Source organism: Schistocerca cancellata, chromosome 12 (genome assembly GCF_023864275.1).
Source record: "Schistocerca cancellata isolate TAMUIC-IGC-003103 chromosome 12, iqSchCanc2.1, whole genome shotgun sequence".
NCBI lineage: Eukaryota > Metazoa > Arthropoda > Insecta > Orthoptera > Acrididae > Schistocerca > Schistocerca cancellata.
This window is the reverse complement of record NC_064637.1, coordinates 7,849,113-7,864,241: the sequence shown is the minus strand read 5'-3', so window position 1 is coordinate 7,864,241 and position 15,129 is coordinate 7,849,113. Positions and strand designations below refer to the sequence as shown.

Sequence of the window (15,129 nt, the reverse complement as noted above, 5' to 3'; positions counted from 1 at the left end):
ACGACATGTGCCCAAAGCGCAAACACCTAAAACAGCGCATAGGAGGCGGAACGTAGGGTCGCACATCACACCGGTAGCACATCACCTTTACCTTCTCCGGGAGAACGTCCCCCTCGAAGGCGAGGATAAAGGCCCCGGTGTCGATGCGACGGTCTTTGGGGCCACGCTGGACTCGCCGGACGAAATGCACGCCTCGGCGCTCCAGGTTGGCCCTGAGCTCCTCATCAGATTGTAGCAGGAGGTCACGATGAAAAATAACCCCCTGCATCCTATTTAGTGCCAGATGTGGGACAATGGAGACTGGGATGTCCCCTAGGCGGTCGCACGCCTGGAGCGCCGCCGACTGTGTGGCGGAGGTGGTCTTGATAAGAACGGACCCTGAACGCATCTTGCTGAGAGCCTCGATTTCCCCGAAGATGTCCTCAATGTGCTGAACAAAGAACATGGGCTTGGAGGAGGCGAATGTCCCCCCATCGGTTCGAGAACAGACCAAATAGCGGGGGAAGTACCTCGCTCCAAGCCGGCGGGCCTGTCCCTCCTCCCATGGAGTGGCCAAGGGGGAAGGGGCAGGAGAACCAGAACTAGAAACGGTACCTTTTCTTTTGAAAGGCTCGGCCGCAGAGCGACCTGATACGTGGTGACGTTTCATCTGCGAAACGTCCGCCCCGATACCACCCACTCCGACCAGGGGCTCTCCCCACGGGCGCCACCCAGCCGCAGCAAGGGCCACCTGGCAGGATGACCGTTGCCGGGAGTCCCGATGCCCCAAGGAGACGGGCATCTACTCCTTGGCCGACGTGGGGAGGGTGCAGCTCAGGTATCGGCAGTACGATCCCTGTGTTGTCAGGGGGCTACAACCTAGAGGGTACATGACGACCCCACCACAACGGGCTGGCTACCATGCTGGATTTCTGGTGCCACGGAAAGTCCATCATGATCGCTGGTGCAGATGGAGACGCACTATGGGCGTAACTTGGACAACCCAAAACGCGTTTAGGCCCAATTTGAGTAATAGTGGGTATGGTTACAACGCCGGTGCAATGCTGAGTGCCAAGGTCTGAGTGCACTTAGGACCAGTGGTACACCACGTAAGGTGTCCTTCTCCAAAAGGCTCGTACTTCTGTAGAAATTTAGAAAAATGGAGGTCAAACCCCAAGGGGGACCATCACATGGAAGGCCGAAACGGTTGAAACTCCTTTTAGTCGCCTCGTACGACAGGCAGGAATACCTCGGGCCTATTCTTACCCCGGACCTGCAGGGGAGTGGTGGAGGCAGTGCTGCAGATTCCTACATTTAGTAGCTCTGGTGAATAAGAAGACTTTAAGTCGTGTGCTCATTCAAACAGCAGCAGTCACTGTTCAATTTACGCATATCACGGCGGTCTCCAGTTTTGCAGTTACAGTCACTGTCAACTGCAGTAGATTTAGTCGGATCGCTTTATCCGTATTTAAAGTCATAGGCTGTGTTAATTTTGCACCCACACCTCTACTTCGTCAACCGTACATCAGTATGTACTTTATTTCATTACGCTGATGCTCAAATATAATCGATGTTTGTACTTCTCTTATGTCCAGTATCAGTCTTGTTTTTTTGTAATGGATCTACAGTTACCTAGCATATCATCTCTTACTTCAGACAATATTATTCCTTTCTTCATAAATATTCGAGATAATGGAAGTACTCATCGTATCGACTTTAGCTTCACTGTTCGGGGCCCGGACACAGTCACCTGTACGTAAATCTTCTGCTACGTTTAATTTGACAGTGGCACAGCTGAATGATGTGTCTGTGCTGTAGAATACTCTGAAGCAGTAGTTCATTACAGGTACTCCCACATTGCCTTCCCACTGGACACATTGTAAACTAGATTCTGTACCGAGGGACACGGCTACTGACCTCGTAAGACAGTGCCTTGCCCTGGCACACTGACAAAGCTTCCGCCCGTGGTGAGCGTAACAACTCTGTTCCGTAAATCGGTGACTGCGTACACACTAGATGCAAATACCTTACAGGTGCTTAACGAACTCTCTTATACGTACGGGCTGCCTCGATAACTTCCGACACCTCAGCGAACAGAAAAAGCGCAGCTCAATTCGAGTCCTGTCGGTTTCAAATACATTCTCTAATATCACATGTCTCCCTGTAGTTTCTCGAGCTGTGCCAGTTAGCAATATTGTTTTTAATCAATTCTTCGTACAGAATAACGTCTCTGTATTACTTGAGCTGTAACTAATTTATGAAGTAAAGTAATAATATAATTTAAAAATAGAGGTGGCCATCTACCAGGCAACCTTAAAAATATCACTGGACAACAGGAAAATGAGGGGTAAGTCACAAGACGGATTCGAAGGCATCCGTATTGCTTTGTGAACTGTTCAGTGTAGTACCTTTTGTTACTGCACGTGACACTTGATTTGTGCGTTATTTTGTCAGTAATTGAAACAATACTTGTTTGGCAAAGCCATTTATTTCTTTTCAATATGTCAGATAAATACAAATTATTGTTCAATATATGGAGTAGTATACAATCTGCACCAGTTTCTTACATTATATAAAATAGTTATCTGTAATGTTTGTAAGCATACACATAATTTTAATAGAGGAGCTTAAAGAAGAGTTACGTGACAGGTCCAGACAAAGTTAACACAGTGTGTGCTTATCATGCATGCAGAACATTACTTTGATAATAGGATGAAAACAATAGCAATACTTTATATATATTCGTAAGTATATGTATATACCAGCAATCTGCTTATACAGGGATTTTCCTTTTTGTTGCCCGGAGAGAAATTTAACACAAAATTTGGGGCCACAGATGAGTGGAGGAGACAGTCGACCAGGTTTCCTGTCTCGCAACAGTACGTACGTGTACGTACCGTTACTCTTCCTGACGACACAGATAGCAAAGCAGTAACGCACGACACTGAATTAATGGACCTTCACCTGTGCATATCCGTAAGAGAATGCCATTTCTGTATGTCTCGTTTTCTCATCCCTCCACCATCGCGATTCCCCCTCTTCCTCTCTCCGTCTTCTCGGCAAAGCCTAATTGAATGAAGTTTTGCCAAAGATGAAGTTTCCCGGAGCTTCGGGGTCTGTTGAAGAGAAGAATTCCCTCCACAGCTTCTCAAAGACTTGTGGTGTCACCTGCACACTTTGATTCTGTAAGAGACAGACAGGTGCAGCTTTCAGTGTAATTCCTATTTCTGTATGGTCAAAATCGCATTCAAGATAAAACCGAATAAAAAATAAGAATATAAAGAATATATAAATAAATGTACAATGACCTAATAAATAATGATTTACAATAGACATGAGACGTAGTAAAATAGAGAGAGAGCACAATTTAATGAAAATATATACAACATGAAATGCATTTACAGAATACAAAAATAAAACACTGTACCACAATGGCAAGAATGGTTTATTTATATGCATGTGAGTGCTTAACAATAAACTATAAGCTCGGCAGAATGGAGGTATGTGAAAGACAGGCTGTTAGAAAATTCACGGATGTAACACGAAAACAACAGAGGGTTGGAAGCTTATAAGTAATAAGCAGAATTACCAAACATGTATAGAAAATATCTGACTCATTGCTGATGATCCTTAAGGAATCTGGTCTACACCAAAACCTCCTAAACATCATTGGAATCATCTGTAGAATACCAGATGTTAAATTTAAGAGTGAATCGTTTGAACCACTCAAAATCCATGCTGGCCTCTTACAGGGGTTGAACTCTCAGTAGCACCATTTAACTGCACTTTGGAAAGAGTCGTACAAGAATGGAACAAAAATTGCCAACCAAACATCAAGACTGGAAAAAAAAACTAAACTTAATTAGATAGCATTCACAGAGGATCTTGCACTACTTGCAAGTAATGTGGAGGAGGCTGAACTTGAGAAAGTAGTGGCAAACATTGGATTGCAAATTGAATTAAAAATAAGATGCTAACTTACAAATTTGTAACACCAGCTATTTGACTGAACAATAACAAACAAATCAAGGGTGTAAATAAGTTCACATAATACAGTGGAATCACAACCTGGAACTCAAATGATAAAACCTTGACAGACAGCAGAGAAACAAATGTGAAACAAGCACAAAGAAACACCGGGCCATCCTCCAAAGATAAACCTATTTCAACGAATGCCAAATTCAAACACTGTTTCTCTGTAGTATCGTGAAGCAAAATATGCAAACGAAAATTATTTAAGTTGGACACCACATCAGCAACAATTAAACTGAAATCAGCCAGGCTTAGTGCAGCCTCCAATTGTAGCAGCAGCAATGGAATCACCAATTTCAAATGAAGAGCATATTACTCCAATGACCTCAGGAAGTGTTGAAGCGGCAAGAAGAGGATCCCCATCTAGCCTAGTTGCAGTTCCTCTAATTACAACTCCAAAAATTACAGCAGAAACGACATCACACTACAAGTCAACTCATCCAACACGAAACAGGAAAGAACCACAACGTTTTTTATGGCAAGTGATTCCAGAGAAATGTTGATTTCATCTTCTAAAACATCGCTCTGGAAAGAAAACTTCAATTGTAAGTGTTAAAAATGATATGTCACGTGCAGCTGTCGAACATAAGGTAGGCCAAAACAACCTAGTAAATAAGACATCGCCGAAATTTATGCTCCTGCACCAAAATGTACAATCCTTATCAAATAAAGTTAGTGAGAGAAATATTGTTATCAGATGAACTAAAAGAAGTGTCAGTTATATGTGTTAGTGAGCACTGGTTATCAGAAAATATGTTACATCACACAAGGATAGAGGGCTTTACACTTTCATCTTTTTTTTGTAGGAAAACCTCCATCCATGGAGGAACATGCATATATGTTAGAGAGGACGTCAAACACGATAATTTAAAGTTCACTAACCAGCTAGGGGAAGAGCAAAACTTCGAAATTTCTGCTACACAACTGACAAATTTAAATATAATTGTTATTTGCATATATAGAAGCCCAGATGGAAACATAACTACTTTCATTGAAAATCTTGAGAAGGCACTTAACAGTATAAAAATAGTTAGTAAAACAACCATCATAGGTGGTGACTTTAATATAGATTTCGACAAGAACTCAAAAAACAGATTAAACCTTGAGGCCTTATTAAAAACCTACAATATACATACAACTACCAAATCCCCCACCAGAGTAACCAAATCGTCAAGCAGTGCTATAGATCAGATACTAATAAATACAGATAAATATTTATACAAATCTGGAAATATGAATACAAGTTTCAGTGATCATTATGCACAGTTTATTGAATTCCCAGTAGAGACTGCAGGAAATACTGAACAACAAATGACAAGAAAAGGTAGAAATTTTAGCAAGCACAACCTCGTACACTTCAGGTACTTATTAAAAAAAGAAACATGGAATGATATAGACAACTATTAGGACACATGTAAAAAGTTTGACACATTCATGGAAATATTCTCCCATTATTTCAATATTTCTTTTCCAGTTAAAAACCAAACATTAAAAACTAGAAAAAGAAATGTTACATGGCTGACGAAAGACATTAAAATATCATGTGCTGAAAAGAGGAGACTTTATGAAATCTCAAAAACACAAAATGTTACAGAAGAATTTCTGGTGTATTTCAAGAATTATAAGAGAGTGCTTCACAAAGTCATAAAAGAAGCTAAAAAAACAACGAATGATCACCATATAAAATTGGCCAGGAACAAAATGAAAGCCATGTGGAAGATAGTCAGAGAACAAGTAAGAAATGAGACCTCCCAAAATGTAAATCTCCAGGTAATCCAAGATGGCAAAAAAATTACAAATCCAGAAGAAGTAGCCAATGCTTCTAATACATACTTTGCAAATTACTCTCTGACATAAAATCTTCAAATAAAAATCCTGCTACAACACCATCAAATCAAAATAGAAACTGTAATTCCCTATTTCTTACTCCAACCAACCCTAAGGAAATTATACTATCAATTAGAGGGTTAAAAACAAAATTTTCAACAGGTGTGGATGAGATTCCAGATTATGTCATTAAAAATGTGGGTGACCTCATTGCAATACCATTAGCCCACATTTTCAACAGTTCATTGACAAATGGAGTCTTTCCTTCCTGCTTAAAGACAGTGAAACTGAAACCACTGTTCAAAAAGGGTAAGAGAGAAGACATAGCCAAATATAGACCTATTGCCTTGCTATCTACATTTTCGAAAACATTAGACAAAATTTTTCATAAGAGGTTGCTAGATTTTCTAGAAAAGTGCAAAATATTATCCACAACCCAACACGGCTTCTGGAAAGGCCGATCAACAGAAATAGCAATATATAAATTTCTGGGTGAAGTATTCGAAAAAATTGATAGTGGACAAAAAGTAACTGGCATATGCCTTGATCTGTCTAAGGCTTTCGACATCATAGACCACACCCTATTGCTGCAGAAGCTTGACAGAATTGGTATCAGAGGTATGCCTAACAACTGGCTTAGATCATATCTTACTGACCGCAAGCAAGTAGTAGAAATACATTTTCACAAAGAAAATAAATCAACAAGACACTATTCTGATTATAAAGCAGTAAAATATGGAGTACCGCAGGGCTCGGTACTGGGCCCCATCCTATTTTTGATATATATAAATGACCTAACATCAACCAACCAGTACCATAGCACTATCCAGTTTGCAGATGACACAAGCATATTAGTCAGTGGGAAGACTGCAGAGATACTACAGACAAGACTGTTTGAGGCATTAAGAAATGTTGTAAACTGGTTCAGCCAAAACAAACTAATAATAAATAAAACAGTAGCATTAAATTTCATAATGTCAAGAGGAACACTGAAAAGGATATAAGAATTCAGATGTCAGACACAGATATTGAATGTGTGCCTAATACAAAATTTCTGGGGGTCTGGCTACAGGATAATCTTAGATGGAAAACTCACATTGGCAACATATTAAAGAAGCTAAGTACCATGTGTTATTTAATGAGAGTGCTAGAAAACTGCTGTCATAAGGACTGTCTAATGACAGTTTACTATTCTAATATACATTCTGTCCTAAAATATGGGATCACTTTCTGGGGTAACTCGCCATGCTGCCTAAAACACCTCAGGATACAAAAAAGAATAGTGAGAATCATGGCTGGAATAAAAAGAAACAAACCATGTAGACCATTATTTAAAAGTATGGGGATTCTTCCCCTTCCATGTATTTTCCTATTTGAAAGTGAAATATTTATAAAGAAATATACAATAACAAATCCTAGTATCCTCCCCAAAAATGAAAATGTTCATCATCATAATACAAGACAGAAAACTGACTTTCATGTACGCCATACAAAAACCAGTTTGTGCCAAAAAGGAACATTACACCATGGAAAAATTATCTACAATAAATTGCCAAAAGAAATTAAAGTAAAGACTGATGTAAAAAATTTTAAAGCAGCATTAAAAGAATATCTGTTGACACATTGCTTTTATAGCATGGAAGAGTTCCTCCAAAATCCTCGAGAGTCTAAGTGACGATTATGCAAATACTGTAACCATTAATACTGGCCTATAAACACATTCAGATGTAATTCTCAAGTTTCTAATGGGGTTCAAGTATAAGTTGTATACCGACTTGCCCAGTATATGAAGTAAAATTCTGTGAATGTAATTCACTAGTGTACATGTCAATTCATAGTGTAGAAGAGTTCCTAAAAAATCCTTAGAGTTTAAGTGAGGATCATGCAAATACTGTAATTGTTAATATTGACTTATACATGTATTCAGTTGTAAACTTCAAGTTTCTAATGTGGTTTAATTATAACTTACACATTGACTTGCCCAGTATATGAGGTGCTGTAAAATTTTGTGAACATAATTATCTAGTTTCTAAAGTGTTTTAATTGTAAGATATACTTTGACCTGTCCAATATCTGATGTGCTGTACTGTACATGTAAGATTTACTGGACCAATAAATACAATACAATACAACAGATATACTATAGAAGGTAGACAGAAGATATGTCACAAAAATCATTACCAAAACACACCAGATAGATGGACAATGGAGACTGCTGCCCAGTGAAGTGTGCATCGCGAAAGTTAGCCAGTAACAGGTACAGTGTGAAAAACGAGTCTCGTCTTTTCCTGACATACATCGGGATTACGATAAATGAGGCTAGGAGTGAAGCAAATCTCCAACTACTTTTGGAACAATAAAATCAGGAATAGCAGTTTCAAAGAGGTCCAGGATGATTTAGAAGTGTTAAGTATAACAACACAACAAACTGAAAACAGAAAAGGAAAGATAATTACTAGGAACAGAAACACGAGACGTAATCTAAAAATATATAAATCAAAGCAAAACATTGTAATTGATGAAGAAAGAGCAGCCAGGTCAGAGAGACTGAAACTGTTTTGAGATAAAAGGAAGAAGGGGAAACTGAAAAGCCAAACTGCTACTTAAAACATTTCAGTTATTTAGTATCAAATCAGGAACCAAAGTGCACCGATTTTCAATTTACTGTCGAGTCCAAAGTGCAAACGACTATTTTTGTTTCGTTTTTTACCAACGAGAGCGGTAACACAGAGAAAAATTCAAACTCGAAAAACGTGAACCTCTCTAGCGGTTACCTTTACTACTTCAATTTTTCTTATTTTACTCAGGACTTGCCAAAAATATTTGATGCGGTTTTGAGTCTTACTTATATCTCAAAATTTTATTTCTCTTTCTCGTGTGTTAATGTAAATCGTAACTTCCTCATTAAAAGTAAAATAAAGTATACGCGATACAGAACTGATCGAGAAAAATTCGTCGACACTTTTGTGACACAAAATTCCTGAGAAGGCATTTGTTTGAGGGTAATCCTAAAAGAAATGCCTGCAGAGTGTCGGGGACACGAAGAAACTATGAGTGCGGCTGCACGCGACACTGTTTTGACTGGTGTTTCCCTCCTCTCAGACGAGTGCGTGAGCACCTTGCCGAGATGCTCGGTCTCGGATTGGCATTTGCAGAGAACGGAGCATCCAGCTGGGTGCAAACACCGAGTGTGAAGTTTGTACAGTTATTTTGTTCTTGAACTCAAAAGGTGTTGAACTGACTGAAATTCACTGCCAATTGACAGAATTGTATGGGGGATTGTGCACAGGTGTCTAAAATGTTCACAAGTGGTGTAGAGAGTTTACAGCTGGTCATACTGAAATTTGCAATGAACAAAGAATTGGGAGATTGCCAGTCTCCTAAAAGTCAGTGGCAAACTTTGAGTAAACCCTGTGTACTGGTCAGCAGATTGCCCTGAATGATCTCTGTGTTTTCCTATGGATTTCCAAAGCCAAATTTGTCAAGATTTTAATGGAAACATTTACAGAAGACAACAAATGACAAGTTTATTCTTCCCTCAAATTTCTTTGCCACTATGCAGACAAAAAGGGACAAAATTTTTGGATTCATAAGAAAATTTGGCAGCCAATATTGTCTGACATTTTTATTTTATTTCTGCAATGACCAGTTTTGACAGAGTCTAGGTGTCATCTTCAGATCTACAATGGACCGAGAGAAAACTTTACTGCGACGACCCACACGACTGTACAACTGGAATACTGATGGAGAACAATGTAATAACCAGATCTCGCAAAACTTTTTTTTATATACCCTCTGGAAATGATATTACTGTGAACGGGTCGTACAACCGTAATGAGTTCGTACCCCACTTATAAAACAAAGATGTCATATTGGCCTGCCAAATATGTAAAACAGAGTAAACAAAAAGTCCGTAGCTCCGACAGTTGCCCCGGAGGTGAGGCTCGCTTGTAGACGGATCCGTCACATCCACTGCGAACCGGAAAAGACCGAGTGGGCGTGCAGCACAAGTGTCGAGGGTAGTTACACGCTCGGTCGACAGGTGGTGTAAGTGAGCCATTATATCAATTATTAATTACTCTTTAAAACAAACAGTTGTAATTACCAGATACAGTGACACAGAAATGGTTATTATATCGTGGAAAAACTACCTATCAAACTACCTATCAAAACAACCGAGAGCATTTAAATGATGTCCCAACGTGTGCCAAAAATTGTCATTTCAAACCTGAATCGCTGAAACACTTAAGATCGTACGCTGCTACATTTACAGCTCGTTTATAAATGCAGATAAATTAATTTTCAAAGGTGACAATAAATACAGACGTAGCCCTACACTTACAGAATCATTCACACGAATACCGACACTTTCTAATGCAGACATTCTGAGTTAGTGTAGAGGGTACTTGCCAACTGGAATACCTTAGAAATGCACCTACAACATGCCAATATATACTTTGCATAAAGGGATGTATAATCTTTTAATTTTCAAATATTCTTGGGGAGGAGGACATTATAACATGCTCCAACTGTCAGCTGCTACTGTGAGGCACCTATGGATAGGAACTTACTTAGAAAGTAGTATAAAAGGTAGGCTGGACATTTTCAGACATTATTTTTATAAGTATTACATACATACAATTGTTTGAGACTATCAGGTGCAGGACTGCAACTTTCACTTACAAGAGGAAGCAAAATGCGGATGTGCTTATTTAAGAAAATCAGATATAGGAGTTTGCTCCCTCACCCCCCCCCCCCCCCCCCCTCCTGGATAAACACAGGAGCCAGGTAACATTAGCCTGGTTATACTAGGCTGGAAAAACCATGTAGGTGCACTGCATATTAAAATACAGCAGTAAGCAGCAGAATAAAAAAATGAAATACATCGTAACATGGTAACACATTGGAGTACATCACTAATTACCCTATGGGTAACCTCTAGCAAATCATCCACAATAGGGAAATGTACTTATAATCATTTATCTACTAGTGGCTAATATTGTGACAGAAAACACGAGAAGACTATCACATTTTTCATTACTGCTGCTTACTGTGGTATTTAAATATGCAGTGCATCTACATGGTTTTTTCAGCCAGGCTACCATTACCTGTCTCCTGTGTTTGTTTATCCAGGGAGGCATGCCCCTATACCTGATTTTCTTAAATAAGTACATCCGTATTTTGCGTCCTCTGGTAAGCCAAAGTTACACACAGTCTTAAATAATTGTGTGTATACAATACCTAAAAAACTGATGTACGAAAATGTCCAGCCTACCTTTTATACTACTTTCAAAGTATGTTCTTTTTATATTTGATAGGCCATTTGTCACAATAAGACATCTGTGATATCCTGTCCATAGGTGCTTCACACTAACAGCTGGCATTCTGAGCATATTGTAATGTTTTTTTTTTTTTTTCATTATTAAATTTATTTTTCCACAATATTAAAAAAAATGCATCCCTTTATCCAAAGTGTATATTGGCATGTCAGAGGTGTACTCCTATGGTATTCTGTCTGTTGCTGACATACAATTTTAATGTCTGTGTGACAAAGTGTCAGTAAATTCGTGTGGATGATCTTGTAAGTGCAGGCATTATACCTGTAAGTAGTGTCAGCTTTGAAAAGTTACTTTATCTGCCTTTACAAAGAAGCTGTAAATATAGTTGTGAACAGTCTAAATGTTTTGCCTATTCAGGTTTGAACTGACATTTTTTACCGTGTGTTGTGATATTATTTAAATGCTGTCATTGTTTTCACTTGAGGCATAACATAAGTTTCCATTATATAATAAATATTCCTTCATCAGTGCATCTAGAGAGTACAATTTTGTATTTCAAAAAATATTTAATAATCCGTGTAATGGCTCACTTACGCCACATGTGGACCGAGTGTGTAACCGTCCACTGACACTTTTGCTGCTTGCTCACTCAGTCTTTGCTGCTATGCAGTAACTATAACGGGTCCATTTATGAACTTGCCTCCACTCCAGGGCACACTGTTGGTGCTATTTACTTTTTATTTACTCTGTTTTATGTATTCTGCAAACTAATGTAGTACCTTTGTTTTGTAAGTGAAGTGTGCTCTCATCACATTTGTGTGACTTATTCCAAAATGTACGTAAAGAGTACCACCATACCTGATTATTATGTTGTTTTCCTGCAATATACTGGCTGTACAGTTGTGCAGATTGTAGTAATAATGTTTTCTTCTGCTTCATTGTAGATCCGAAGATGACAACTACACTCTGTCAAAACTGGTCATTATGGAAATTAAATAAAAATAAAAATATGACAACAAGCAATCATGACTGTCAAGTACTCTTGTTTACCAAATATCAGATTGCTCCCAGCAGGGAGTCCATCCTATATTTTTGGACTGAATTCTCAAGGGTGAAGAACATAACTGCACTTCACATGTGAGTTCAAATGACAACATGAAGGTGGCAGCATTCTTCTTCACCTGAGCCACGAAGATGAAACAGAGTCGGCCAATAAATTTGTGGCAACTGTGTTTCGGGATCAAAATGGGATATTGTCAGCTGACTTTATGCCACTGGGACGATAATAGACACTGACAGGCACTGTGAAACACTGAGAAACCTCATACGGGCAATTCAGAACTGGAAAAGAATGAATACTGAGAGGCGGTGTAAGTATTCTCAGTGAAACACTTGTCTACCCGCCATCTGTCAAACTGTCTCTCTTCTGGAAAAGGCCGAATGGAATGTCATCCATAGTCCAAACTTGACACACAGTGACTGCTACCTGTTTTCTAAGTTGAAAACACATTTGACAGGATTCAGCTCCAACAAGAAGGTGAAAGATGGAGAATAATTCCTGCTCCTACCCAAGACTGAACCCCAAACCTCCACAGCTAGAGTCTAGCACTCTAACCACAAGACCTTGTAATGATACAGCCCCCCCCCCCCCCCCCCCCAAAATTCATATGAAATGTCTGATACCACCTTTTTTTTATTTTATTTTTTATGCATCTGGATAGTTATCGGATAATTCAGTGCTTCCTAAGGCCTTGTACGTATGTCTTTATATACATCATTCTGCCATATTTGATAAACTTGGTATTCATTGTGAAGTTGTATGAGATGTTCTAGAAGATCGTGCGTTGTCATCACTATCAAGAGATTGTAGTCATTAACACAATTACGTACAAATGCTGGATTGAATGTATAATAAAGAAATTAAAGGGATAAATATTTTGCAGAAAATATTAAAATGCTGTGGAAGTGTTGGCATACGTGTCTGGCGCCTCTACTTACCATAATTACAATCGAGTAACGAGTTAACACAAAGAACCTCATCATCTTGAGAAACGGCTTGAAAGTTATTGGCAAGCAATATATTTTCAATTGTTATTTATTTTTATGTCTTCGTTTGCAATTAATAGTCCTTGTAATTACATTTCTAGTTAACTCTCCAATTGTTTACAACTCACAGTTTTGGAATTTCAGAATTTGAGGCTTTATTTGTAACTTTCTCATATGCAATCGGATAAAACACAAGATTTGTAATACTTTTACATGTTAGTAATCAAATCCAAAGTGTAATTAATTACGTAACTAAAATAATATGAGAGACATTATTGTAATTAAAGTTCAGAATGATTTTTTTATGGAAAACTAAAGATATTACTAGAAAAGATTGTTATTCAAATATTGTATTTTATACCTTATTTGGCTGTAACATCAGTTTCTTTAAGTTTTGTAAATTTCAATTGTAACACGAAATTATACCAAATTAATAATGGAATGTTTTGTGAGCAATTGTTAAAATTCTATATAAGGAAAGCAGCGAGGCTGTGAGTCAGTCAGTCAGTTGTTGAGTTGTTGATGTCGAGTCTGCTTGAGAGTCTGTTTGTCAAAGTGATCAGCGATGTCTGTGAAGTGCTCTGTTTAAATGTGTCGAGAATGCAGTTCTGTTGTCAATTAATAATGAGAAGTTTCAAATTTATGTTCTTCCATCAAAATGAACTCCAGGAAAAAGTTAAGTAATTTTAAGTAAAGATCAAGAAGAATGTAGTATTGTTATAATTGGTGGAGTTGAGCTGGGATTTGATGACTGAAATTGGAAGTGTGTTTAATGAGTGATTGTTTCAGGCTATGTAAGAAACCAGTAGAAGAGAGAAATGATGACAGCTTTTGTCCAGATAATTATTTGCGGCGACAGTCTATGGTAAAACCGAAGAAAAAAAAAAATCATCGTCTGCTGTGGGAAGATCACAAATCACCTGTCGAATATCACTACCTGATGATAATGGACCAAATTCTCAGACTGCGCCGCTGGAATTCATATGAGTAACAGTTTATTTTCTTAATTACTGTTTTTGTGAAAGTGACGAACATTTGTGTGGGAAGTTTTTTTTTTTTTACTATGGCTGATAAAAAGTGTGTAGGTGGTGAACCAAATGGAAAACACTTTGGACCTAGGATCAAGTATCAGTGAACAAAGTGTAGATCGAGGTTTTGATGGAGAGGGTTCCTGTCACCACAAGTACTCCAATTACACAGGGAAAAGTAGGCAGAGATAATTTATTAATGTTAATAATGCAGCATCTGAAAGAAGCAGAGGAACAAATGGGACAGATTAGGCAAGATACTGGTCAGCAAGGTCTACAGCTGAATCAGGAATTCAGTGAACAAATGGCAGAATTAAAGACTACTGTTACTGAAAATACTAATCAGATAAGGGAAATCCAGGAGGGTTTGGCAGCACTAAAAATTACTTTTGAGACAGGGGAGGGTGAACTCAATGCTCGTGTAGGAGCAGTGGAGGAATGGGTTGATGTATTAGAAACTAATTTCACACAAGAGTTGTCCAAAAATGAGGAAAGATTCAAAAAACTAGATAAACATGTAGGAGTAGAAAATTCTAAACTAAGTAGAGGTTGTTCAGACTAGGAGAATCTTAGAAGAAAAAGTAGAAGCTTACAAAAGGAACTCTGAGCTAAAAACTTATAGACATTTCCAATCAAATAAGTAATGTAGGTCTAAAGTGTGATGAAAAATAGATTTATGTAAAAATAATGTTGTAGATTTAAGTAAGAAAGTTGTAGAATTACAAGAGGGTGTAGCCCAAAGAAATTTTCTTAGCAATTTTAACTGTGTAGCAGATGGGAAATTGCATCCTGTTGATTTTTTACAGCATTGTCAGGATAATTTTAGTAATGACATGACAGACAATGTTAAAATTAAATTTGTTAAGTGATTTTTGGATGGAGAAGAAATCTTATGGCCCGATCAGAATGTAAATTCTACCATGTCATATGACGAATTT

The 15,129-nt window shown here is 38.2% G+C and overlaps 1 protein-coding gene across 1 annotated transcript in view; it reads right to left on the bottom strand.

Moving 5' to 3' along the window:
- Positions 1–2,448: 2,448 nt before the first annotated feature.
- LOC126109713 (calexcitin-2-like) overlaps positions 2,449–15,129 on the bottom strand; it is a 443,937-nt gene continuing 431,256 nt past the window's right edge. The window contains exon 7 of the mRNA XM_049914767.1: positions 2,449–3,162. Coding sequence (XP_049770724.1) covers positions 3,046–3,162 — 117 coding nt within the window. The 3' untranslated portion in view covers positions 2,449–3,045. The remainder of the gene's footprint in view (positions 3,163–15,129) is intronic.